This window comes from Esox lucius, chromosome 22 (genome assembly GCF_011004845.1).
Source record: "Esox lucius isolate fEsoLuc1 chromosome 22, fEsoLuc1.pri, whole genome shotgun sequence".
Taxonomy (NCBI): Eukaryota; Metazoa; Chordata; class Actinopteri; order Esociformes; family Esocidae; genus Esox; species Esox lucius.
The window spans coordinates 6,843,423-6,870,395 of record NC_047590.1 but is presented as its reverse complement, the minus strand read 5'-3'; the positions used below and the strand labels follow the sequence as shown (position 1 = coordinate 6,870,395).

Here is a 26,973-nt window from a genome sequence, read left to right as displayed (position 1 = left end):
CCCCTATGTGTCAGTCTGGTAACGCTAGCGGCGTGCCGGTGTGTTAGCACAGTTCCTGAGTACACTTCCAAGTCATAGGACGCGTATGGCCTGCGTCTCCGTGGATGAAAACGTCACAGATTTCTGGTGTCCGGTTTTTCCGTTCCGTTTGAGGTCTGGCCAGCGTAGCTGAACATCTGCGTTGACACTTTCACAGTGTCTTCTTGTTCACCTGAACGTATCGGATATGTTGCCTTTGCAGTCCTTATCACATCTAAGAAGATTTGTTTAACAGTCATCATCAGCAGTAGATAGACTAATCACAGTTGATGGCCTGGAGGGAGAAGCAGTGCCGAGCGGATGATTTAAGACTTTTACAAGAATAGGAAACCAGGAGAATATATGTCCTGTATAGTAATAGCCAGCTGTAATTATGTCTAACAAGCGCTGACTTGCCCGTCTCTGTCTGTTTCTCCGTGGTGTTTGCTCATTGTAGCCTGCATATTGAGGAGGATGTGCTCAGTCCACATTGCACACACACACACACACACCGTGCTCTTCTCTCTGCGTAATGGAGTCCTATAAATATATCCGGTTTGGGGCAGAGCTGAATGTGCTGCGACGGGCGGTAATGAGGGAGAGATTGGCTTGTGGAGAGAAGAAGCAGAGGCTGGAAGAATAGCAGATTCATCAGGACTGACTTACTCACCGAGAGAGATGCCTGAACCGCCCCGTCTGCCCCGCGTTGGGCTTTTGGTGTGGCTAATGATCTCTAGACCCCACCGCGTTCTCCATAGGGACATTTCTGATGATGGCGCTGCGTGAAAACCCGGCCGGTGTTTGGACGCCGCCGTTGCATGCGGCTGATTGGTGGAGTTGCCGGCCGTTTAGACCCCCACCGTACCCGACGCCGCGTTCCCCTGCCGAGGAAACGTGTTGTTGTTGCCACAGCGTCGTTGGCAGTTGGTTAGATATAGACTTTCCAGCTGCCCCTTTAAAAGGTGGGTCTGAGTTCTATCAGTCAATCTGTTTTCACTGCAGTATATCACATTCCTCCCAGTAGACAGACACATTCCAGAAGGGGACACAATCCGGCCGATTGTCTCAGAGAGACTGTTTTTCCCCTCGCAGAGAAATGTTGCCCTTTTCAACTGGTGCTAATGCAGGCCTCAGTAAGATGTTCTCCTGCCAGCGTTAGTAATATTCGGCAGGTTCGGTTTTAGTGAGTTCCAGCTGTGACGGTTTTCGTCACAGACCGACGTTTGACATCCAACAGATGTGACAGGCTCGGCCAGGCCTATCTTCTCGTTTTCCTCACATGCCCAAACCACAGCACCGGTAGATTGAAGTGTGAGTGCTGAATCAAGCTGCATTCGTCTGTTGATTTCTGACTGCGAAGCAAGTTTTGAGGTAGAGGAGGACTGGATGTTTTTCTGTGGTCTGCTCAGACGTCACTGTAACATTTCCATGTATCTGACATATTAGCGATTAGATACTGTGATTTGATTCTGATTTGAAATACTCTATTTTCTTTTACCGTACGGTAAATCTTTGACACAATGTAACGGTATGTCAGTGTACTGATCACACGTCACCGCCGTTTTCCCTGTTCCACTGTTGCCGCCGGCGGCACCGTGAAGCCCGAACGCCACACAGGTGATCCAGGCAGGTTGTGGACTGGCTCCACGGTGCTGTGGGTGACGCCTCTGCCAGGCGGTGTACGGGTGGAAGAGATGCTGCCCCTCACACCGCACTCCGCCATCTGTCGCCTTGCACGCCGAAATAGGGGGCCGGCTTTGGAAGACCGAACTGTGGCCACTTGACAGTCGACACACTGTCTCGTGTGGCTGTTGTTAACCGCCGTCGTGTCTGTCTGTCAGACGCTGTCACTGCCGAGACTCGGATATCTGATTAAGGCCCCGATGGCCCAACTGGTTAACTCCTTGACAAAGGTCACAGCTTCCTGTTGCCTAGAAGAGTGACTGTATGTCTTCCTGCCTAGTGGGACTACGTGTGTGTGTGTGTGTGTGTGTGCGCGCGCGTGCGTGCGTGGACAGGGGATCTGTATTCATGATTCTCACAATGTCATGGTGTTCAGAGTAAACAAGACGCCAGAGAACACACCCTCTCTCTCTCCCATTCTCCCTCTGTCTCTCTCTCCTTCGCCCTCCCATTCCCTCTCTCGTTCTGTCCCTCCCTCTCCCATTCACCCTCTCTCTCTCTCTCTCTCTCTCCCTTTAAACTTGATGCTTGAAAACACTCACTCTCAATCTCCTCCCCTCTTCTCCATAATCTCTCTCACACTCTTTCTCTTCAACTCTCTCTATATCTCTTCATATCTCTCCCCCCCCCCCCGTTCTCTCTCTCTCTCTGTCCCCCTCATTTTCTTGCCTTTCTGTATTGAGAGCTTTTGGTCAATCTACAGTGTAAAATGTCAGCACGAAATGTCTCTGTCAGATTGATGCTTTAGCCAATTTACAATCGCATTAGCAGTAGGACAACGATAAGAAGCTGAGAAAAAAAACACAAACCAGGAGCATCTGGCTAACAGCGTTGGGTAAACACACTCTGTCCCCAATCTTCCCTGTTTTCTCTTTGGTGCCCCCGTCCTCTGGTGACGGAGTCCTAAATGCTACCCTGAACCCCTATGCTGTGCCCTCAAAGAGCCGCGGTGAACAGCAAGGCGCTGCCAAGGCAGTTTGGGATGCCAGCCACCGAGTGCTGCCGGTCGCTCTGGTCTTTGTCGCGTTAAGGCCTCTGATTGTGTTGAACGGGGCCGTGGGACACTGGCCACAACGAGTGACGGTAACAGACGTATCACCAGGCAACTGGCTCGCTGCTGAGCCCCAATGGAGCCCAGGGCTGGCTCCACACTACAGGAGGCTGGCTCAGCCGGTCAGTTTCACCAGTGTGTGTACCAGCCGGTCAGTTTCACCAGTGTGTGTACCAGCCGGTCAGTTTCACCAGTGTGTACCAGCCGGTCAGTTTCACCAGTGTGTACCAGCCGGCCAGTTTCACCAGTGTGTACCAGCCAGCCAGTTTCACCAGTGTGTACCAGCTCTGTCAGCTTCACCAGTGTGTACCAGCCAGCCAGTTTCACCAGTGTGTACCAGCTGGTCTGTTTCACCAGTGTGTACAAGGAAGATGCAGTTTTAGTAGCATTCATCTTGTGGCCTGGATCTCCCCTCATTCACCAGAATTAACAAGTGGGTTTTACCATAATAGACCGCTTCCCTCTGGAAAATTGTGCAGTTAATAATAAAGGTGTTTGTTCAGCACCGAGACCTGAGGTGAGGCGGCACAGATACAGTAGATACCCCTACTGTCAGGGTCTGGAGGAAAGGCATGAAGCAGGCAGGCAGTATGTGACTTTGAATGGGGTCAAGGCGCGGGGAATAATGTGCTTCCCCTTTCCCGCTCCCTCCATCAGGGCGAGAGGAGACATTGTGTCCGCGCTCTGATTACCGCTGATCCATGCTGATGACTCTGTCCCTGGATTATCTCTGCTAGCATGGGCCATCTGTTACTGTGGGGGATAAGGAAGAGAACCGGGCGACACACACGCAGGCCAGCAGAGGCTCAGTCCTCCTCGGAGCACGCGGCCTTTGACGCACGCACCCGCACACTGTCCACATACAGATACGGAGAGTCATGGCGCACACAAACACACAGGTACATGCGCGTTGCGGGGGGAAAGGAGTCTTTTTTCCCACAATTACCTGCCCCAGTGACACCACTTATGTGAGATAGCGGGCGCATGTGAAAGCTGGTATAGAGGCAGAATGTGCTTTTAAAAACCCAGAAAGCAAGCTGTTTATAGTCCTCGCAGATTTCCTGAAGGGGCATTCCTACGCCTATTTGCAGCGTGCTCCACTGAATGGTGTGTTGTATATGTGAATTTGACTGTTATTCTGCCGGAGAAACACGTCCTATAAATCATTTGAAGTCAATTAGCATAAATGTCTCCTCTCTCAGCATCCATGGCCTGCTGTTTTGGTTGCAGCGCGACTCGCTGATTGGCTCAACGTTACCCAAGTCAAATTAATTTAGCCGTTCACGGAGATTATACCGCCTGCCTTATACGGCCACTGTGCCGTGCAGTTAATTACCTATAAAATCAAGCTAATTCTGATGCTAAATCCATTTTAATTTCTCATAATTATGTCAGGATTGGATCCTTAAATACCTCGGCGCTCCATTATTGTTGCAATCATTGTTGTTTGCTGCGTCTTGGTGGTTTTCTTCCTGCTCAATCTTATCATTGTTATTCGATTTAATCGCACTAAGTGATCAGTTTGTGCTGTTACTCTGGGTGTCAGAAGATGAGGAAGAGCAAGCGAGCTCTGTCTAGATCCATTCTTTTCTTTCTTTTATGTGTGGGAGAAGAAGATTCCCCCATGAGATGAGGGGGAGCGTAGCTTTTTTTTTGGCCTCGGAAGGAATCGCTTTTTTTTTTCTTCTCTAAAGGAAATCAATTCTCTTCACGTCTCGGGGTTTTGACAGGCCGAGGAATAAGTGCAGATATTGAGAAATGACAGGAAAGGTTTTACCCCGTGTCGTTCATCTCTGGTTGTATTTGTTTCAGTGCTTTCTTCAGACAAAATGTCTTCTCTCTTTACCTCTTTCTCTCTCTCTCTCCTCCTCTCCCCTTTTCTCGGTCTCTCCTCTCTGATTTGCCATTTGAAATCACACTGAATGATCCGCTCCATTGACCACCAAACACAAAATAAGCCCCTGTCTCATTTTGTCTGAGAGTTTTTTTTTTGTTGCCGTTTTTATTTGCGCTCTACAACCTGATCTCCATCAGCCTCAACGGACTGTCACCTGTTTATCTGATAAAACGGTGATTGCAGAGCAATGGGGAACCTAGTGCTACATTTGGTTGGACAGACCGAAAACCTGTATGTACTGGAATCTATTCATAAGAAAATGTACGCCTGATCATTTTTCATAAACGGAATTACTTTGAAAATAGCGATACATCTTCCTACTAACCCACTCATACAACTGTAGGGTTCATAGCCAAGACTTGGATTTGGAAAGAAAATCAACAAATAGCCTGACGACATGGATCACCGGAAACTGAAGGGTCTCTCCCTCTGACCTTTGACCTATTGCTAAACACACAACGATGGACGCGTCCCAAATGGAAGCCTTTTCCCTGACTTAGTCCACCACCTTAGACCAGTAGTTTGGTCAGGGCCATTCGCCACAGAAGGGTAGAAGGTTATTTGGGAAGCGTCCACAATCCTATTCCTAACAGCAACAGCTGAACTGCAATGGCTGCCCTACGACAGCCCTCCTCCATCCCAGTAGCCAGGCAGCAGCCTGTTCCCTGAGGATTGCAGCAGGTTTTCATGTCATTTCTGTCCCTTCTCCCCCTCGTCAGTGTAGCTCCTGGCGAGAGCTGATACTTGATATTCAGAGGATAGCAGCTTTTGTCTCTGAGATCTAATCAGCGTCCCCGCTCCTGCTCTCCTCCTGCTGCAGAGGAGAGAGGGAGGGAGAGGGAGAGAGAGGGAGAGTAAAAGGGGAAGAGGAAAGAGAGAGAGAGAGAGACTGTTTATGTGTAATGACACAATAACAAAGCCAGCCTGTAAAACACAATCTGCAAACTGTGCTTTTGAAGGGGATTTTCAGACCTGGATTAGTGTCAGGCAGAGGGGGTGGAGAAGAGAGAGGAGAGTGTGTCAGTGGTGGTAAGATGGGGGGGGGTTGTGTGTGCGTGTGTGTGTTGGTGTGTGTGTTTGTGTTAGGAAAGGTGGGTAGGATGTAATAATGGAATACAAATAAATGACGGTGAGACCATGTGACCTTGGCGTCGCCTCCTGAGGATTATTTTAGTCAGTGTTGATGGTAATGGTAGCTCTCTATGAAGCTGTTAATAGAGGCCAGCACAATAGTTTCACAGTGGGGAGAAAGCCCATAGGGTCTTACTGTATCTCTAAAGCTCTCTTTGTAATTTGTCTGAAAGGAAGTGGAACTGTGCAAACTCCCATTTGAAGGCTTTCATTTGCCTGTTAACTACATCCAGTGTTCGAAAGGAGGACTGTTTTACATTGTGCGTAAAAAAGAGCTGTGAACACTACTCTAAATCAAGAGCCATGCTGTGTGTGTTTGCGCGTGTGTGTATGAAGCAAGTGTGCGTTCTTCTGTGTGTGTGTATGTGTGTGTGAGTGGAAGCTTGTCTCTCCAGTCGTTTATTGTGTCAGAAGGAGCGTGTGACTTTTTTTTGTGTGTGTGTGTGTGTGAGAAAGAGAGAGAAAGTGAGGGTGTCTGTGGAGTATTTTTTCAACTGCATCTTCTTCCCTCTTGGCTGGTCACTGGTCATCATGCCTGTTAAAGTGATAATAGTTCCCAGTTCCACATGGCCCACACTCCTTAAGAACGGGGGCCATGTTCCTCCACTGGCCATGCCCCCCCCCCCCCCCCCGAAGATGCCTTCCTCCTGGCCTCTCTGAAGGGGGGGTGGAGGCCAGGGACCAGGGCTAAATAGAAATATTGTTCTGGGGAAGTGAGATGTGAAAGGAAGAGTGGCGGGTGATGTGGTGTGTGTATCTGTGTGTGTTGGGCTGATGTGTGTGAGTGTGTGTGCTGGACTTGGCTGTGTGTGTGTGTGTTTGTGTGTGCGGTGGGATGGGGTGTGTATGTGGTGGGGTGGTGTGTGTGTGGGGGGGAGTGTGTGTGTGTGTGTGTGTGTGGTGGGGGAGTGTGTGTGGTGAGGTGGGGTGTGTGTGTGTTTTTGTCTCTTTCTTCTCTCTCCTCTGCCTTTGTAACGGTGCTGATTGGATTGTGTTTGACAGATATGGAGTCTGGAGAGCGGCTGGCCTCCCCTGCGCCTCCCACCCTGCCCAGCGCTCGCACCTCCTCTCCGGCTGCCTCTTCCTCCTCCTCTTCCTCATCCTCCCCAGCTCCACACTCCAAGAGCAGCCTGGCCCCGAGCCCTGCCACCTCCCTGGGATCCACCCTCAGCACGTCTGGTACGCCTGTCACACACACACACACACACACCCACACACACACACACACACACCCACACACACACACACACACACACACACACACACACAGACACACACACACACACTGAGAGACATTAAGATGCACATGACTGGGCACAAAACACACTTCCTAAAAGTCAACACAAATGCTGGTTCACGGAAAGGCTTCTTTGCACACAGTATCTGTTAGATATGTATTTCTCCATTACTCACCACTGCGTGTGTGGAATATAATAACACCCTGTCAGACAGATTGATTCCTGGACAGTGTGTGCTAAGTGGAATTGAGAAAAACTTCATTGTTCACCTTCGACAAAAGTGTCTTGTCATTTAGACTACACGGGGGAAAGATGAGTTAAACGCGTTGCGGACCCCCTAGTATTAATTATGTAGTCATTGTTAGGCCTGTGGAAACACCTTTTCTCACAGACTGTTCTCCTTCCAACAGCTTGGGTTGCTGCTGAAAAGCTGCTGCTTTAACAATTAGAAATCTTATTTTGTGTGAGATCAAACATACACACGCTAAAAATCAGTCACACACTAGAGCTCACACACACACACACACACCTCTTGTTATGTGGCCGCATCCGTGATGTGTGTCTGTGTTTGTATGTGTGTGTTTGTGTCTGAGGATTTGCTCGTCTGTCTAATTTAACATGTCTGTCTTTGTATGCAGCTCCAAACATCCACTTTCTTCACATTCTAATTGTAGTCTTGGACCCATTAAACAACATGAGGAACAAACACAGAGACACAGACACACACACACACACACACACAGGAGTCAGATCACACTGATGAACAAAGAACATGCACATTTTAGTCTGTAACTGCAGCATTGTCTTTCCTCTTTCATGATTAGAAATGTGGGAAGAAAACAAAGCCGCTCTGTCCCTTCTCTCTGTCCTTTATCTCTGTTCCCTCTCTGTCCCTTCTCTCTGTCCTTTATCTCTGTTCCCTCTCTGTCCCTTCTCTCTCTGTCCTTTATCTCTGTTCCCTCTCTGTCCCTTCTCTCTCTGTCCCTTATCTCTGTTCCCTCTCTGTCCCTTGTCTCTGTCCTTTCTCTGTCCCTTTTCTCCTTGTCTCTTCTCTCTCTTTTCTCTGTTCTTTCTCTCTCTCTCTCCTTTTCTCTCTGTCCCTCTTCTCTCTGTTCCTTCAACCTCTCTCCCTACTCACTCTGTCCTTCTTTCTCTCTTTCTTCTCTCTCTGTCTCCTTCTCTCTGTTCCCTCTCTCGCACTTCTTCTCTATCGCTCTCCTTGTCTCTCTGTGTTTCTCTGATGAAGCAGCCCTTATTCCTCGTCCTGCCTCATACATTCCCCGTATCCCTCCAAGCTATAACCTCTTCTTAGATTTTCTAGGTTAGCGATTCTGGTCGGACCATCAAATGAAATGCTGAAAGGCAGACTGTTAGATCTGAAAGTTGTGTGGGTCAATACAAGCAGGAATTGTTTCGTATGAGACGTCTTGTTTCTGTGTGGGTAGTTAACAAAAATGACATATTAAGAATTATATATAACGCTATGCATATTTTATACCCACTGATGTTGAAATGCCAACATTTAGTTCTGGGCCGCATACCGCCTGCAAATTCCCAATTATTTGTCTAGATTACAATATCATAGCTTTAGGTCTACTGACAGAATGGCTTTTACATAGTTATTTCACTGTTGTGTTTTTATATAGAGACACATTGCTACAGTTGTTATTTCTCATAGCCTTATATGCTCTATTTGTTTAATTTACACCCAAGAACATGGCAGAGACGATAAAATTAATCTTTTTACCACATACAGCTGTCACAGTTGAAGGAAGAGCCTTTCTCTGTGCTAGTGCAACACAAGGCTGTGACATGTACCTGTTCTAAGTAGGAGCCATTTTAACAGCAATAAGAACACTCCATTATCATAGCAAAGCCACTGGAAGCCTTTGTTGTTGTGGACGATTCTAGTCATCACATCAAAAGAGGGGAATTAATTCAAGGTCTTTTGCCAAACCTGTCAATACTACTTGAGAAAAATCTCGAAGAAATCACAGATGAGCAAGAACAGTGGTGGGAGGAGGGGGGAGCATGGAGCCCGGGGGGGGGGGGGGTGGGGGGGGGGTGCAAATGCATTGTGTCATTGATGAGGATATCAGTTTGAAAAAGCCAGGGCCATGTAGCACTCTTTTCCTCTGGGATCGGCTCACGGATGCAATTAACTTTAAATCTGTCCATGGAAATTTGATTGACTGCAACAAACAACAAATTAATCCCCCTTCGGCTAGCATCCTCCAAACATGGAAAAAAAGAAAGACACAGTGCTTTTTTAGAAGGTGGTGCAGTGAGTTTGTCAGAGAGAGGAGGAGGAGGATGGAATAGAGAGACAGGGGACATGGAGGGGAGAGGGAGAGAGCAGGAACCGAAGGAGAGATGAAGAGGATGGTGGAGGAGAGAGAGAGTGGGGGAGGAGAAAAGGAGAGAGAGAAGGATATGGAGAGAAGGAGAAGAAGAGAGAGTGATGCGAGAGGGAGAGAAAGAGAGAGAGAGACAGAGTAGGAGAGAGGAGAACAGGTAGCCTAATCCTGTATTTCTGCTCTGCTCCCCTCTTCTCCAAATTTCAGATTTAATTATTCTCCGTCTGGAAGCACATTAATATTGAAAAGGTATTTGCAGATGTCACTCTCTGTTGCTCAGGGATGAGTGCTTTGGGAGGAGGTGATGGGCGGGCTGGCTCTAGGGAGGCGCGGTGGAACAGGCTGGTCATTCAGGGTTAGCGTTTTTCTTTTCACTCGTTTGTCTTGTATCTGCTAGCGGACTTTGGCAAGCAAGGCCTTCCGCATTCAGCATATTCTAATGAGGCAAACAAGGTGTATTTCTCTTCTCTGTCGAGGTGGGGGAGACGGGGGGGGGGGCCTTGATGCTGGCTCAGAGGGCACTTCTTCATGTGTCGCCACAGACCTCCTCCAGAACTCTTGTTTCCCTTCCTGTCTTGAACTGACCGTGTATACCCCCGCAAGCAAACACACCTTTTTATTATCCTATTATGATTTTTAAGGTATCTTCCTTAATCTCGTAAATTTGGGAAGATCTGTGTTACGTGTAGGCCATTTCAGAAAACCCTCTAGGGAAATCAGACATTTACATTTAATTTGTCCAGAGCGACCATGGAAAAGATGCTCCCAGAATTAGGGCTGATGTGCTCTTTGCTCTTTGTGTTTGTTTTTGCTGATGTCAAGCATATCTAGCTCACGATGCAGCTCCCTCTATGTTTGAAAATAAACAGGCTGATACTCAGTAGTGTGTTGTTTTGGCTCTTCATTTGGGCCAAAAAAGTGTATTCCTTTGCCATTTTTGCCATTTTAACATAGGATGTATGTTTTGGAGTATTTTGATATTTATTCTATACTTTTTCCATTTAGGTCATTATTATAGTCAGTTCAGTGTGCTTGACCCATCCTCAGTTTCCTCCAATCCCAACAAATAAACTAAGTTGCTGTTTCAGAATCACCAGTAGCCTCATAGTGACTTGGCTGAGCAGTTTCTTTCCTGTCCTGCAGCTCAGTACAGAAGGACGACCGTCTCTGACTCTGGGAAGTTCATTACATCACCCACAGCATAATGATTAACTTGACCTCAGAAAGCGAGATGCGGTCTGATTTGTCATCGTTACCCATATACCAATCACGGCCCTTCTTTATGACATTGTAAAAAATAAAAATAAACTCTGTTCTTGGGTCAGAACCGTCAAACAGTCGGGCCCATGTGTTCTTGTTCTTTTGCGTTCCTCTTGACTCCGGCTTGTTGGCAGGACTTTGGCACGTGCCACAGCAGTCACTGGGCGTGTTGTGGGTTGACAGCTTCACAGGCTTGGTGAATAACACTTTACTTCTTCAGTCATCACTTTTTATGCACACGTATTACCGGGCTCATGGAGAGCTTAGCTTCCCACCGCCACTGCCCTCCCACCTCCACCAGTCTCTCTCTCTCTCTCTCTCTCTCTCTCTCTCCCACCCCTCTGTAATGGAAATTGAATTTGCATGAAATATGCTCTGACCAAATTGCATCTGACTGTGCGAGGAGACACTTCGCTCCAGTTGCCCTGCCAAAAATGATTGTACTCTGGTTCTGGGGAAAGCTTGATGATGATCGTGTTGAAGTATTCCTCTTTCATATGGCAGTATGCTACTGAAATTTAATTAAAAACAAGGGGCTGGGAAAAAGACTGCGGAAATGGCGTTGTTACATGTAGACCTTTTTAAACACCACACAACCTGATGTGGTCTATTGACTGTGAGTGGGAACATACTTGTTTTTCGGTGTACCAGTGATTTAACCTATTGGAGGCGGTTTCATTCAAGAACGAAGGGATCTGGTGTACATAGATTATACCTACGGAAACACTTCAATGAAGCTCCCAGCAGTCCAAATCTCCTGCTGTGCAGCCCACATCAGTTTGAACTTTTTTTGTTAAATACAAAATCAAATACTTATGCAAATGTGTCGTGGCTACGCTTTTGACAGTCGCAATTGAGAAGAACGATCCTCTGTCCCTAATAACATTCCTCTTTATATTCTTATTAAATAAATAGTTTCCTCGTCAGAAAATAGAATGTGTCGACAACTGTTATTTCTCTTCCTCTCTTATTCTCTCACTTTTTTCTCTCCTATCCCATCCACCATAGAGCTCCGTCTATGTAGAATATGCATGATACACATCTGGCCTCTGAGTAGTGTCTCTTTTTCAGTCACTCCTATCTACACTGCTTTGTTCTATTTATTCATTTATTTGAAATATTTTGCAGGATAAAAACTTTTCCAGAGTCCAAATGAAAAAAATCTAACAAACAATAATAAAATGAACGATAATCAAAACGGCTTTTAAAAATATTCTTTTGCACATGGATGCGCGGTCTTGTCAAGCTCTGGTAGTCAGGGAATCGCCGTCCATTTCCGCTGCCTCAATGTCTTGCTGAATATTCACAGGACACACTCTTACCCAGCAGAGAAACGCTAGGGAGGACAGTAGTCAGCAGTAAACCTCAACCCACAGCCAGGGTGATTAGTTTAGAAGCCAGCATGTCAGTGGATTTAAAGGGCACAACAAACCTTTAAAGTAATATCGGAATTCAGTTCAAGAAAAAAAAAAAAGCTAAATGTAAGCATGTCTTTGACTAACTCAATTGATCCGTCTCTGCATCTGCGTGTGAATGCGTTGATTCCTACATATATTTTTGGCTGTTTGCCCATCCACAGGTCGTTTGTACGGGGCGGTGAGCGACCAACCCTACACGCTGTCAAGTGCCTTCCCCCTGGTCAGCCACCCAGCCTTCGGCCTTTACACCACCAGCTCAGGACGGCCAGAGTTCGGGGGGCTGGGGTCCCTGGGCTCCCTAGGGTCTCTTGGCTCCCTGGGGATGTCTGCTGCCCTGGCCACACACCCCCAGCTCGGAGCTTTGTCAGGTATGCGCTCAGAGGAAGGTCCTGAATGTCTTGTTGACCGGTCCAAAAAAAGCAGTCGCTAACAAATCAGTGTTGTCAATGTACCACTGAAGCTAGTGGATGAGATGGAATGGCATTGACTTGATGCCATCCTCTTCCTCGTTCCAATTGTCTTCATCAGAATGGTGGCGAGCAGCGGAGGCCCACAGCAGGGGCGCGGCGGCTTTCCTTCCTCCGTTCCTGGGGCTCCCCCCGATGTTCTCCCCCCACATCCAGCCGAACCATAGCCCCAGCCCCCTGCAGCCCTCCTGCAGGACCCCTGGCAAGAATGGACGAGCCCCCAAAGGTACAGCCAGACCCAACCCTCTTCATTTCCACCCGTCCAGCAACTGTGCTGAACCGAAACGTATCGGAGAATAGGTGTGGTATTGTCCTTGTGTAGTACCCGGCACACGAAGGAGGAGGCGCGACACACACTTCAGAAACCGGCGAATGATAATGTCCTTTTAAGCGGGTGGCGTATTAAAATCACCAAATGTTTTACCGCTCTGGAGTTTGTAAGAGATGTGAATGGACGAATTATTCTGGTAAGCAGGTGTTGGAAACTGTTCACAGGAAGTCCAGTCAATCTGGTCCCTGTGGTCCTCAGAACCGCGGTGAGATTTCTCCCATCAAGAACCTTATAATGACTTCCAGTCTCAGTTAACGATAAATGTGCCCGTTTTTTTAATTTTTTATTCTTCTCGTTATCTCTTTCTCTCTTTCTCTCTCACTCTGTTTTAATTGATTTTTTTCATTTTAAACTATCTTTTAATGTATCTTTTACTATGTAAATGACATGTTTAGCATGTCTAATGAGACATGCATAAATCAACAGTTCTGTGTTTTGTTTTATTATTTCATTTCCCAGAAACCCCAATAATAAATTAGCGTTTTGAAACGGCTTGTTGTCGGCTGAACCAGAACCAACACGTGACATTGTGCTGTGCCTCCCTTCTGTGTGACGTCAGGGCTGAACGGCGCGGTGAATGGAAGCAGAGTCTCCTCTCCAACCATGCAGGGGTCCTACTCCATGAGCATGTCCCCATCTCTGGGCATCTCCCAGGTTTCCAAGGGCCCCAACCCAAAGGCCAGGGGCCCCAGGAGCAGCCCTCACAGCCAGACCCCAACAGCGGAACTACATCAGGGGAAACCGGCTCAGCAGCCAGACAACACAACCAGCACAGTGAGTAATGACCACAGCCTCCATATAGAGGCTAGGAAAGGCTCTATATGACATAGGGTCCATTTTGGTTTTAACATTTTTGGCGGGGTCCTTCGAAAACTGACAGCGCTCCTACCCAACGCAGAAGCCCAGCAAGCAGCCAGCAGAGGTCGCTGGGGTCAGTGAGAGCGACTCGGGCTCATTGTCGGACAGTTCTAGCAACGGAGCCATCAGCAGCGACTTGGAGGATCTTGGAGGAGAAGAGGAGGAGGATGACGATGAAGACGACGAGGATGACGAGGATGATCAATGTGAGGTGTCGAACTCCGAGAAGGACAAAGAGAGGCAAATGAAGAAAAAGACAAAGGTGTAGTACCAGTGTATAGTAGTAGATGCAATGGTGGACCAGGAAGTCGTTGTCTTCGATGAGCTGAGCAAGGCTTACCGTCCACTCCTCTCTCCTCAGGCCGGGACACTGAGCTTGACCACGCGGGAGGCCCAAGACAAGAGGGACAGCCTTCCTCGCAGACTACCCACCGACCCCCCCACCCTGGTCCCCTCTCGGCGCTCCCCCTCCCCACCTGCTCTGTCCCAGAGCCTCCCCCTGCCCCTCCAGACACCCTGGCCTAGGGAAGAGGGCCTCCAGCAGCACCTCAGTGTGATCCAGTCCACAGGCCTAGCGGCGAGCTCTAAGCCCCTGGCCCTTCTCACCCACCCGCGGAAGGAAACCTCCCTATCGTCCCTGTCCCCAATCCCCCTAATCGCCTCCCCCAAGGTGCTGCCTTCCTCGCCCCAGCCCCTGGCCCTCTGCTCGTCCCCCAAGCCCCTGTCTGTGCCCTCCCCGCCGCGTCCGGCCCCCCTGTCCTCCTCGCCTCAAACCTTACCTCTTCTCACGCCACCCGCAGCAGCCAACTCCCAGCTGCCCAAATCGGCGAAGACTCCGGGCGGCGGGAAGACCAGTAAGAGGAAGCTGCTGGAGGAATCGCTCTCTCAAATCAACGAGTTCAGGCTGAAACAGGTGGGAGCGCCGTCACAGTCAGTACAACGGCAGGACGAGCTGTGCCGGACTCCTGCTCGTTATACCGCGGTCAAATAAATTCACCCAATGGTCTTGGGCTGGTATAAGGCTATCACTTTATTTTGATAATCTAAAAGTGTTACAGTTCACATTTAGTTGCTGGTTCATGTGATAATGTATGAGGTGCATACATTATCATACCTGCAGCCAGACAGATTTCATTGGATCCTGCTTGTCATTTGATGGGGTGTCCTGCAGCCAAGACAGACTTGGGTAGATCCTGTGAATAGTTTTTTGGGGTGTCCGGCTGTGCCACCCGGTAAATCAAAACGTCAAGGCATTTTGGACTCGTTACTTCAGAATGTATTTATTATTGTACCATCTACTTCAAACATTCAAAACTAGATAGAAAATATACACGTGTCACTTCGCTGAGCGATGTGGCTCTCTTGGATGTGGTAATAAATAATAATAACAGTCATTGAAATTTGCTAAGCCAATCCCTAAGGCTCCAGTTTGCCACAAGTGGAAATCTAGCTTGTACCTACGTTTCTATTTTACCGGTGAAGAGGTTATTTTGGAACCAAAGGGCCCTGTATTTCCCTCAGAGATTCAGGGTATGTCGCCGTATTACACGGTCTGTGAAATTGATTTGTTTCACTTGATATCACATGTAGTTGAATGTACACGTCAAAGCCTTTACCTGTGTTGTCGAAACATGGCGAAATGACAAATTTGCCTGTCATTATACTGTAGAAAAGCGGCCGTGGTGCTGTTGAAAAGAAAACATGGGCGCATGACGATTATGCTTCTCCCAGACCCATAACTCTAGTAATTAACACTTTAAGTGAGATACGGGAATGGGAAGTCTCCTTTCAGTGGCTTTACGGGGATTCTGTCTCAGGCACAGTAAGGCAGCAGGCCAGACATTGTTCTTTGTCACCTGCTTGAACAATCGACGTAGATGCAAAGTGACAGCCGGCACAATTACTCGGTTTTCTCATTTTTTCCCTTTTCTCTTTTTTCACTCGCTCCTTTCCAGTCTTTTCTGTCGCAGGGCCAGACGTTCCCGGCAGCGCTGCCCAAGAAGCAGCCCGGTCACAAGAACGGCAGGAAGTCTGCTGGGGTGACGTCATCATCCTCCTTGGCACCCCCCAAGCTGTCCTCCGAGAGACCGCAGGGCGGGGGTGGCAGGAGCAACAAGCTGCCCCCTGCTCCTCTCCCCTCCCCACCCCAAAACAACCACTCCAACCTCTTTCTGTCCAGTGCCCTCCTGGGCGTGGCCATGCACCCCCACCCGAACGGAGTCATCCAAAGTACCACCGCTCAGGACGCCCCGCTGGCCCTCATCACCAAGCCTCGCAAGGACCCTAACAAAGACCTTAACAAGGACCCTAACATAGACCTTAACAAGGACCCTAACAAAGACCTTAACAAGGACCCCGGCAAGGACTTTTCCGGGGCAGGGGCATCACTCACGCCCGAGCTGGGTGCGTCCCTTTTGCCCGGGACGGGGGCGTCCCTCGCGCTGCCGGTCAACCTCAGTACCGGCGGAAGGGCCCACTCCGCCTCCTCTCAGGGCCCCTCTGCCCGGCACGCTACCTCACCCTTATCGGCCACGACACGGGGCCCCAGGAAGAGCAAGGCCCCGAAGGCCCCTAAGCTCCAGACACAAGCTCAGGCCCAGGGCCCTGTGACAGCCTGGAAGGGCCTCTCTCAGAGCCACCTGGTCCAGTCTCTGGTGGACCTGTTCCGGGGGGCCGAGGCTGGACTCCCAGGGCTCCCTGGCAACAAGGACTCGGATGACTCAGTTGAGGATGACGACGATGACGACGATGATCTGGACGATTTGGAGGATGACGAGGAGGACTCAGATGACAGTTTATCAGGTTAGTTACCTACTGGTTGTTGTGATGGTCATATACAATAAAGTTCATTAGAATATATCCGGTTTGGGGTCATTTTTCAACTTCATTGAATTCAAAACAACTGAAATAAATGTGTGGTTACCTTTTTCTATCCTGTCTGAACTACACTGAATTTCATTCATGACCTGTCTTTGTGTTATTTTCCCTCTCAGATTCAGACAGTAACTCGGACAGCGACGCGGAAGTCTCCGGTGGCAAACCGAAGGACCTGAAACTGCCATCGTCAGGCTCCGCCTCTAAGAGGGAGCTGAGTCACACCTCCTTACTGAGCAACTCAACCAATCACACGGCCACCAGCTGCTCTCCACTTAACCTGCAGGTCATCAAGACGCCCACCATAGTTACCAGCTCCAGTGCCTTGGCCTATCATAGTTCACCTTCCTCCTCCTACTCCCTGGCCACGCCCCCAGGTAAATACAGGAAACAACTGAAAGGAGATATTTTTAATTAAAACACTCTAACATCTACAAGGGGAATAACAGAAACAATGTGTTTACACCTCTAGATAGCCTTAGCGGCTAACTTGATAACAGTTGGCAATCTTGTAACATTATACAATATCTGGGGTTTGGTATTCCATTTCATAGTCTATATTGCCCATGGCTTTACATGTAACCCAGCTAACAAGCCCTTGTTGTATACGTATCCTAGGCTAACGGCACCAGACAGAGACATATGGGTAGCTTGGCTCTAGCATTACCCATAGAACTAAAGCAGGGTTCTAGGAATCTATCGCTGTACCTTTAAGTGGACATTGCTCAGCATACACAGGACATGCTATACTGTCATCCTTAGATGGCTGGGGTGAGGGTTGGAGAAGGGAGAGGGAAAGGGTTTTTTATTTTTAGTTAGCCAGGCGGTTGGCTGGCTTAACCAGAGCTCTGCGTTCCTGTAGGGACATGTCCTTGGGCTTAACGGGCCTGACAACTTGTTTGGCACTTCTGCTGTGTCAAGGTTTCTTTCTCTCTTTCCCCTCTCGTCTCTCCTCCCTCTTTCAGTGTTGGGAGATTACCCAGCTCAGAAAGGAGACAGCAGAGCACACAGAAACGGGAAAGGAGACTGGAATTCTCAGGGAGAGATTCCGGTCTTCTTGAACACGTTTCAATTCAAACACCTTTACTGTGAAATTTACATGAGAATGTTGGTTGGGTTCTGGAAAGATATTTGAGTCGTTTCCTTGAGTTGCCGTCAGAGGACTGAGTTCTCAACACTGTAATCTCATCAAATAAAGATAACTCATTAGTAGGTTCAGTTAATAAAGCAACGTCTCCCGGCCACATTGGGGGGTGTGGGGTGGTAGTTAGGGGACACGCTCGAGTTGGCACTCCAGTCAATAGCAGAAGGCGGATTGATCTGCAGAGATTGATTGCAAGCGGCGAGATTTGCATAGAGGACTTAGCCCCAGCAGCCATACTTGTCTAACACAATGACAGTGCTCATATTAAGTATTGAGATCCAGAGCTGTGGGGCTGCTGTTCTGTATAGACGCTCTGCATGTGAGCTGGATGTTAAATGTCTTTAACTGAGGCTGTGACTGGCTACTGTTCAGTCAGACTAACATGTTTTCTCTCCCACTTTCCCTCTCTCTCCATTCCTGTCTGTCCCTCTCGTTGTACTCTCCATTCCTCCCTGTCTGTCCCTCTCGTTGTACTCTCTCTCCATTCCTCCCTGTCTGTCTCTCTCGTTGTACTCTCCATTCCTCCCTGTCTGTCCCTCTCGTACTCTATCTCCATTCCTGTCTGTCCCTCTCGTTGTACTCTCCATTCCTCCCTGTCTGTCCCTCTCATACTCTCTCTCCAGGCGCAGGAAAAAGAAAGAGGGTGATGGATGAGCAGGAGCTGAGGATCCCTCTGGAGTTAGGGTAGGTAGAGTGGACACTCGAATTGAAATGCTCTTCGTAGCCAACGGCAAATGGTCACTCTCTCACCGTCCAACTTCTGCCTGTGCGTTTATCCAGCTGGCAGAGAGAAACTCGGATCAAAAACATGTCTGGGAAGATGCAAGGCGACGTGGTGTACTATGCGCCGTGCGGGAAGAAGCTGAGGCAGTACCCCGACGTGGTGAAGGTAACGTTCTAGCATCCCTTCCCGACGCCCGTGACCTTTGAACTTTGAAAAGGCAAGCGCCGTAATCCTTTTAGTTTCCACATCCTTTCCCGTCTTTTCGCTGCTTCCCATGCTAAAAGCTGACCAATCATTTGACCATCCTGATTCCCGCTGCTTTTGCTGTACTCCCCCCTCCCTCCCCCACCCCCCCCACCCCCAATGCATTTGATGCTAAGTAGTAGTCGTCACTTACCCAGCAGCCTCTAGGTCACTTTAAATGTCACACTTTAACATACTATCCCACTGGAAATCCCTGTCTCACCAAACGTCATTATTTTCTCTTCTGTAGTATCTGTCCAGAAATGGAATAAGTGGCATCACACGTGATAATTTTAGCTTCAGTGCAAAGATAATGGTTGGTGACTTCTATGAAGCCAGAGAAGGACCCCAGGTGAATGTCTTACATATATGTATTATTTTATTCCAATGTACTATTCTTTGTCTACAGCAGTAATATCAAGGGAGACCAGGGGTTGGTTGTGAAAGAGGGGTTGGTTTTCACAGTGCTTTTTATTCAACATCCCAGGGGTGTTTTAGGATTTCTTAAGACAAAAATATTTTTGGGTGTTTTTCACAGGTGAAAGTAAAGATCCACATAGTTGTTATTTCTTTAACCAATATTTATACGATAGGACTTCACAACTTAAATTGTATTGCTTTATTTTGTACTCTATTTGTGAGTTGCTAGTTTGAGCCCTGTGGTAACTGTCAGTATGAAAGGAAAAGGAGTAATTCAAGACAGCCCTAACAGAGAGTTACCAACACTCTTATCCAGGGGGACTTTCATACCATGTTGATTGACGTTTAATACCTGTAGTACCTGATGCCTTTGTTACAGCGGGGAGGAGGGGAGATGAACAAGACAATTAGATGTTTAGGATGATATGAGGGCCTGACTGAACAAGTGACATGGGATCTTTAGTGTTCTAATGTTGCCGGGCCCTTAACACTTTGTCGAAATTACATTTGATCAAATAAGTATCAATAACTTTTTTAGCTTGACTAAAATATTGTTTAAAAATCGAATGGACTTAAATGATTGGGGGAATATCTAACGATTATAATTTTTAATTTAACTTTAATATAATTTTTTTATTAACCCTAATTATAACAATTTGTGTATAAGAAAAGCCACTGTTTCAAATACATTTCTGGGTTAATTTTGAAATACTTAGTTTGATCAAATCCAAGCTTTACTTTAATGTATTGATGCCAAACAGACGGAAAACACAGTGACAGCCAACCCCATAGTGTGACAGTTATAGCTCCCTGATATAATAAGGTTTGAGGATAAAAATGTCTGAATTTAATGGCAATACCTTGTTCTTTCTCCTAATACTGAAAACAGTATTAAACAGAAATAAACAAATAAGTAGAAGGTTTGACCACCATTCCCCTTCTCTCTTATAGATCTGTATTATTAAGGACGTGGGTGGAGAGTCCAGTAGTCTTATTTCATGGCCACCTTGGTTGTCTTTGGGGAGAATCTGCTGATCCGTTTGCTCCCTAAGTGGAAAAATAATGTTTAAATATACTTCAAATTATCTAACACTTTTAGTGTTCAGCAGTATTAAATATATTTAAATTACTTCAAATTTTCTAACACTATTAGTGTTCAGCAGTATAAAATATATTTAAATATACTTCATGTTATCTAAAACTATTAGTGTTCAGCAGTATTAAATATATTGGGACATATGAATTGGGATAATTTGCATAATTTCCTTTTAAATACTGTTTTAATCAGATGATTTTAAATGTATTTAATTAAATGCTTACATGCTAATGAAATACAGTGTACATTAACCATATATATATATATATATATATATATATATATATATATATATATATATATATACAGTTATATAATAATAATTATTATTATTGTTCCAATTTATATAGTTTAAGTTAGTTTAAATATATTTATCTTTTGCTTGGGATGCTGCCACAGATTATGAATCCTGGACAGTAGAGTAGTTAGCATACCTGATATCTGGTGAATGAAATATGTAACTGTGTAGAAACAGTGTTCCATATCGACAATACTTGAGTGTTCTTAGCTGTGCTTACCCATAATGCTGCAGTATTTTGTTGTGTCCACCCTTGACTCAAAGTCAACAAACCAACATGACATCAGCGACAACCTTTATCCCAGACCTGAGTCACAAGACATAGTCTGTAAGGAGTCAGGGAGCCCCGAGTCACCACTTCTACTCTAACAGACCCTGTGTCTGTCCTCCCCACCCTTCCATTCCCTTTCCCCCAAACCCCCAGGGTCTACAGTGGAGTCTGCTGAAGGGGGAGGACGTCATCCCTCGAATCCTGGCCATGGAGGGCCGGCGGGGACGCCCCCCCAACTCCGAGCGCCAGCCGGGGGCCGAGGGGAGCAAGGGCTCTCGCAGGAGGAAGGGCCGGCCTCCCAACGTGGGGGAAGGCCTGGGGGTGGACGTGCCTAGCCCGAGCGAGGCCAAGCTGTTACGCAAACTGGAGGCTCAAGGTAAGGAGGGGAGCCCCGAAACCGCTCCGCCGGGATGAGCTGTCATCTGGCCCGTCTCGTCAGTAACTCCCTGGCCCCTCTGTCTGCAGAGATCGCCAGACAGGCAGCCCAGATGAAGATGATGAGGAAGCTCGAGAAGCAAGCTATGGCCAGGGCAGCCAAAGAGGCCAGGAAGCAACAAGGTAAAACTACGCCGTCATGTCCCAGTGTGGTCCTTTAGAGCTCTGGGTGAGGTTTCGCCACGGCTAAACGCATCTCTTTTTCAGCCATCATGGCCGCAGAGGAGAGGAGGAAGCAGAAGGAGCAAATCAAGATCCTTAAGCAGCAGGTGGGCATTCGTTGTGTGACATCACTTCCTGCCAAACTGTCCCTCACGAACGTGGCGGAGTCCGTGCGTGAGCACTACGTAGTTGTTCTGGGTTTAAAAATGCTGATCAGACTTCATCTGTGTATCTACAGGAGAAGATCAAGCGTATTCAGCAAATCAGAATGGAGAAGGAGATGAGAGCACAGCAGATCCTGGAGGTACTCCAGTCAAAACTCAGTTGACACAGACACTAAGCAGAGCCTCAGAGTTAGCACAACGTTTTTCCTGAAATTCTTCCCAGAGCCTGAGACAACTATATCTATATGGTTTTAATCATACCTAAGCCCATTACTGAATATTACTGCAGTGTTTGAAGGAATACCGTTCGGTATGGAACTAATGTGAAATTGGTCTTGGTTGACGGCTGTTGAATATTAAAATCGCTGTCTTCGCTTGCTGCCTCAGAATCGGACCATTTTTATATTAGACAGAAAATATATTTCTTCTATTTTTACCAGACAACAACAACAGTTTTACAAAAGTGGGTAGACACACAATTACACTGTAGGATCTCCAAAGTATTTTACCGGGACTAAATGAAATTTGAGCTACGGTTGGAAAGCCACTCTTAACAGGATTTCTCCCCCCGCTGTTTGCAATTAAATATTACATTTATACATTATTCACCCTCTATGTTGTAAAAATGTGATCAGCACGTGAGGCATACGTTTTATTTTCTTTTACAGGGAAAATAGAAACAAATATATTGGGTGCTGCCGTGCAAAACTGACGTAGCTTCCTCCATCAGTCTGCCTAATTGTCTGGTGTCCAAATGATGTTTGACACGTTGACCTGATTTGCATTTGCAGGCTAAACGGAGGAAGAAAGAAGAGGTTGCAAATGCCAAAATTATGGAGGCAGAGAAACGAATAAAGGTGACTGTGTGTTGTGTCTGTGAAGGCTGAATTACACCCGCATCTCTGTTACATTCCTACAAACTCCCCCCTTTAGGCACGTAACTATAAGTTCACTACCTGGGTTGAAAACCTTTTTTTTTTTAATGTCACATAAACCAAAATGCTTTTTCAAAGCTTTTTCCAGATGAGCTGTGTCTGACAATGAGATTAGATAGAAGCAGTAGCTCCTCTGTAAAATGGCCTGAAATCCCATCAGGCCTTAGTGATTTTCATGATGGTGGCTGTATGAAAGTGTATTGATTTTCTCGCCTCATCTTTTCTGTCTTCCCCCTGAAGGAGAAAGAAATGAGAAGACAGCATGCGGTCATTTTAAAGCACCAGGTAAGAGGCGCTTCTAAGCAGCACAGATTTTCTCTTCTGACATTAAAATAATACTAAAACCATATACACTTCAGCTGGTCAGTGTTTACAGTGCGTGCGTGTGTGTCTGTTTGTGTCTGTGTGTGTGTGTGTGTGTGTGTTTTGAGGTTACTAGATCTTTTTTTAAACCCTGCATTGTTTCTCTGTGGTTAATTTCCATGCTATTGGGTTCTTTCTGATCTCTGGGTAACTTTCTGCTGATCAATCAGTTTATTTACAGGACATAATGCTGTCATTTCTGTCCCATAATACTTTGCCAACTCTCTCTGCCAGGAGTTGGAGAGGCATAGACTAGATATGGTATGGGTATGTTTATTTTTGTACATCTAACACCGCATCGTGTTTCCTGGTTGTGATATGGTTGTCATAGCAATGCATTAAGCCTAGCCTCGGCTGCTGTCATACTACATTCTTCTGCATGGCTTTCCAGCAAAACAAACAAAAACAACAACAGTGTGTTGCTTTTTATACGCTCTGAGGCACCTGACCCCGCTCTCCGGCTGCGGCGGTCCGCAAGCTTCTTCCCCACCCCCCTCCCAGAATGCATTGCAAAGGGCAGCCATGCCATGCACACTCTCACCGCCTGAAAGGGTACTCCTCTGGATGAGTCATTCATCACACCCATCGTCCTAGCTGTTGTTTTTGATTGGCTGTGAGTTGCTTTAGTCGTCCAGTTGCAGACATTGCGTCCGTGTCCGTGTCTGTCCGCGCTGGGCTGCACTAACCTGCTCGGCCCCCCGTTGACGCCCCAACGGCCGCGTCTGAAAATGCCACCCTATCCCCTCGGGTCGTTCGCTGCTCCGGTCAAAAGTGGCACACTACTCTGGGAATAGGGTGCCGTTTGGGACGCGGCCCGAGTCATGGTTGTGCTGCGCCGCTCCGTGTCTGTATCTGCCTGTCCACTGTCCTGCGGTCTGATTGGTTCACTCTGTATTTGCTTGTTGCACACGACCAGGGCCGGGTGTCCCTCCACATACATGACCCCGAACAGAATGCTCTGTGTGTATGCATATGAATCCAGAGGGGTTTCAGTTCACGTCTCTTTTGTTAACCACGCCCAGTGCCTCGTCCCCATTAAGGCCGACATGGCACTTAGAACGAGACGCTGAGAGATACTCTGTCCCCTGCCAGGGGAGTCTCCATGTAGCACCGTCCCTCTACAGCCCTTGTAGGTCATTTTCCATCTGGATCCACAGTGAAATTATTGTTTTCGTCTGACTGACTTGTGTCTATGATGACTCAGGTCATTTGGCTTCTCCTCCATCAGCTTTTTACCCAGAGGCATCATAGCTGATTCCAACTACGCTTCTTTTTTTGACCCTGTCATCACCATCCGTTGCACTCGCTCGTTTATGCTTTCCGATTGGTTGTCATTCATACTGTATTGTTCTCTTAAAGTCAGTCTCAGCTATGTGTTAGTCCACATCCAAGCCTCGCCATGATGACAGGATGGTGGTGTGTCTTACCCCTTTTTCTCCGAAGTTACGTGTTGAAAGTTGTGGAGGTTCCACCGTCTGCCGTGTGTGTAATGGCCGTGTAATGTGTGTGTGTTTCTTCTCCGCCAGGAGAGAGAGAGACGACGGCAACATGTGATGCTTATGAAGGCAGTGGAGGCGCGCAAAAAAGCTGAGGTGTGTGACACGCACGTGCATAGGCGCGCACACACTGACAGTTCCCATACGCCGCAAGGCCACAAGGCTCTACTCCTCCTGAACGTATCCGATCCCACCCCTCCTGCCTCTCCTTATATTTCTTTGATATACTAACTGAGTCAAAACAATCTGGCCCTCAAGCCTTTCTTTGAAAAGGCGGGCCGGGGGGCGCCAGGCTGTGTTCAGGCAGACGGCGCGGCGTGCTCGTCTCTTTCACCGGCGCTGGCGTGAGCCCCCGTTAACTTCTCCCCTCATCTCTCTTCCTCTGCCCCTTAGGAACGCGAGCGCTTGCGGCAGGAAAAGAGGGATGAGAAACGCCTGAACAAGGAGAGGAAATTAGAGCTGAGGAGACTGGAGCTGGAGATCGCCAGGGAGCTGAAGAAGCCAAATGAAGACATGTGTCTGGCTGATCATAAGGTAATGAACTGTTTGGGTCGTGATTCAGTCCCGGGGTGTCAGTGAAGGGTCATCAAGGTCATGGGCGTCAGTTTCATTTTGTTACGTCTTCAATCATATTTTCTTTTTGCATTTGTGCGTGTGTGATACAAAACGCAACTAACCTGCAACAGGAATAAAGTGTGTGTTGGAAGTGCCAAGTTTATATATTTTTTTATGTCATAGTTCTGAAATGGTTGAGATTTTTGCGTGGTCAAGATGATTAGTTGCAGAACCTGTGTGAAACCGGTGTCCCGGTCACTGCTGAACACTGCCACCTTGTGGCTGAACAGAGAAATGCAGGGTGCAAGACAACCAGCCACTGTTCACTAATGACATCTAAAAGAGCGACCATTCAGATCCATTTGATTCCGTCGCTGAAAAAGAAGTCCAGCCCCTCATGTATGTCTGCCTACCGAGGAGGCTAAGGGTCACAGGAGGTCATTTGAGACGTGCTCCTTAAATATCCCCCACTCTCTCCATCTGTTCCAGCTTCTTCCAGAGTTTTCCAGAATCCCCGGGCTGATCCTGCCGGGGGGGGCCGTGTCCGACTGCCTGATGCTGATGCAGTTCCTGCGCGGTTTTGGGAAGGTGCTGGGGTTCGACGTGACGACGGACGTTCCCACCCTGGGCACGCTGCAGGAGGGCCTGCTGAACGTCGGGGACAGCATGGGCCACGTCCAGGACCTGCTGGTCAGACTGCTCTCCCTGGCCGTGTGTGACCCCGGGCTGCCCCCAGGACACAAGGTGAGGAGCGCACGGGGAAACCCACACGCTCTGGGACGGTTTCCCGGGCAACAGATTAAGCCTGGTCCCAAAGCGAGAAGCTCTTCCTGTAATGAATCTAGGCTGAATATGCTTTTTGGTCTGGGATTAGTTTTAATCTGTGTCTGGGAAAATGGCCCGTTGTCTATGAATCAACACTCTCTTGGAAAGCGTGTGTAAGCCCATTCTGTCGCCGCCAACAAATCTCTTGGCCCCCGTCTTCGTCTCCCACGAATCTTCCCCCTGACTCCCTCCCCCTCCAGACTAAGACCATGTTGGGGGACCACCTGACCAACGTGGGCATCAACCGCGACAACGTGTCAGAGGTGCTTCAGATGTACATGGCGGCGCACTGCGGTCAGACTGACCTGGCCGAGCTGGCCCTCAGCCTGAAGACCAAGGCCTTCCAGGCCCACACGCCCGCTCAGAAGGCTTCCATACTGGGCTTCCTGGCCAATGAACTGGCCTGCAGCAAGAGTGTCGTTAGGTAGGAGGAAATCGAAATTTCACCGCTTGCTTTAATGGTTAGTAATTTATTTTGAGATGATACGAAGCCAAGGCTGTACAGGCCTGAAAGGAAAACGCACTGACCGATTAAGAATCCTCCCCACTTCCTTTGTTACCAGGGAAGATAGGATTCTTTACATTTTATAGTATAGGTGCATAGGCCAGCATTCCTTTGGTTTTTCTAAGCTTTCCTACCGCTGTTTCTGCTTCCTAAAAATAATGAAGTTTAGTTAACTTCACTCAGCTGCTAATGCTGCCATGTTTTATTAATGCCATGTACATGTCTGGTAGATCTGCTAATCTGTAGTGGGATTCAATTTTGATAGAGAGAGAAGCCAATATGTCAATTATTCATTAGAATGGAAAGAAACTAGTGCCTCAGGCTATTTACTATACCCAGAGAGACAGAGAGAGAGAGAGAGAGAGAGAGAGGGGGGGGGGGGGTGGGGCGTGGGCTGAGGTACAGAGAGATCTAGAGAGAGAATTAAACAGAGAGGTAGAGTGTGTGAGAAAGATTATGGGAAACAGGGGAGGAGATTGAGTGTGAGTGTTCTCAAGCATCTAGTTTAAAAGAGGGAGAGGGAGGGAGGGAGGGAGGGAGAGAGGGAGGGAGAGAGGGAGGGAGAGAGGGAGGGAGAGAGGGTGAATGGGAGAGATAGTGAGAGTCTGGGGCGGGGTTGAGTTCCTGTGTTAACTGACATGCTGTGCGTATTCCTCCTTCTCTACAGCGAGATCGACAAGAACCTCGATCAGATGACCAACATGAGGAAGGACAAGTGGCTGGTCGAGGGCAAACTCAAGAAGTGGGTGTTGTC

At 47.7% G+C, this 26,973-nt stretch overlaps 1 protein-coding gene across 14 annotated transcripts in view; it reads left to right on the top strand.

Moving 5' to 3' along the window:
• Window positions 1-26,973, top strand: part of baz2ba (bromodomain adjacent to zinc finger domain, 2Ba) — a 65,644-nt gene that overhangs the window by 26,622 nt on the left and 12,049 nt on the right. For 2 of the 14 annotated variants that reach the window (XM_029116824.2, XM_029116817.2), the window contains exons 1-24: window positions 655-980; window positions 6,783-6,959; window positions 12,215-12,421; window positions 12,582-12,746; window positions 13,411-13,625; window positions 13,732-13,971; window positions 14,071-14,622; window positions 15,665-16,511; window positions 16,703-16,960; window positions 18,351-18,411; window positions 18,508-18,616; window positions 18,945-19,046; window positions 20,933-21,155; window positions 21,245-21,337; window positions 21,422-21,483; window positions 21,615-21,680; window positions 22,332-22,397; window positions 22,716-22,760; window positions 23,073-23,105; window positions 24,365-24,430; window positions 24,728-24,868; window positions 25,379-25,633; window positions 25,915-26,138; window positions 26,887-26,961. In XM_029116824.2, the coding sequence (XP_028972657.2) occupies window positions 788-980; window positions 6,783-6,959; window positions 12,215-12,421; window positions 12,582-12,746; window positions 13,411-13,625; window positions 13,732-13,971; window positions 14,071-14,622; window positions 15,665-16,511; window positions 16,703-16,960; window positions 18,351-18,411; window positions 18,508-18,616; window positions 18,945-19,046; window positions 20,933-21,155; window positions 21,245-21,337; window positions 21,422-21,483; window positions 21,615-21,680; window positions 22,332-22,397; window positions 22,716-22,760; window positions 23,073-23,105; window positions 24,365-24,430; window positions 24,728-24,868; window positions 25,379-25,633; window positions 25,915-26,138; window positions 26,887-26,961 (4,475 nt within the window). In that variant the 5' untranslated portion in view covers window positions 655-787. Of the gene's footprint in view, window positions 1-654; window positions 981-6,782; window positions 6,960-12,214; window positions 12,422-12,581; window positions 12,747-13,410; window positions 13,626-13,731; window positions 13,972-14,070; window positions 14,623-15,664; window positions 16,512-16,702; window positions 16,961-18,350; window positions 18,412-18,507; window positions 18,617-18,944; window positions 19,047-20,932; window positions 21,156-21,244; window positions 21,338-21,421; window positions 21,484-21,614; window positions 21,681-22,331; window positions 22,398-22,715; window positions 22,761-23,072; window positions 23,106-24,364; window positions 24,431-24,727; window positions 24,869-25,378; window positions 25,634-25,914; window positions 26,139-26,886; window positions 26,962-26,973 lie in introns of those variants that run through there. The other 12 variants (XM_029116826.2, XM_029116827.2, XM_029116828.2 and 9 more) reach the window with 9 other exon arrangements.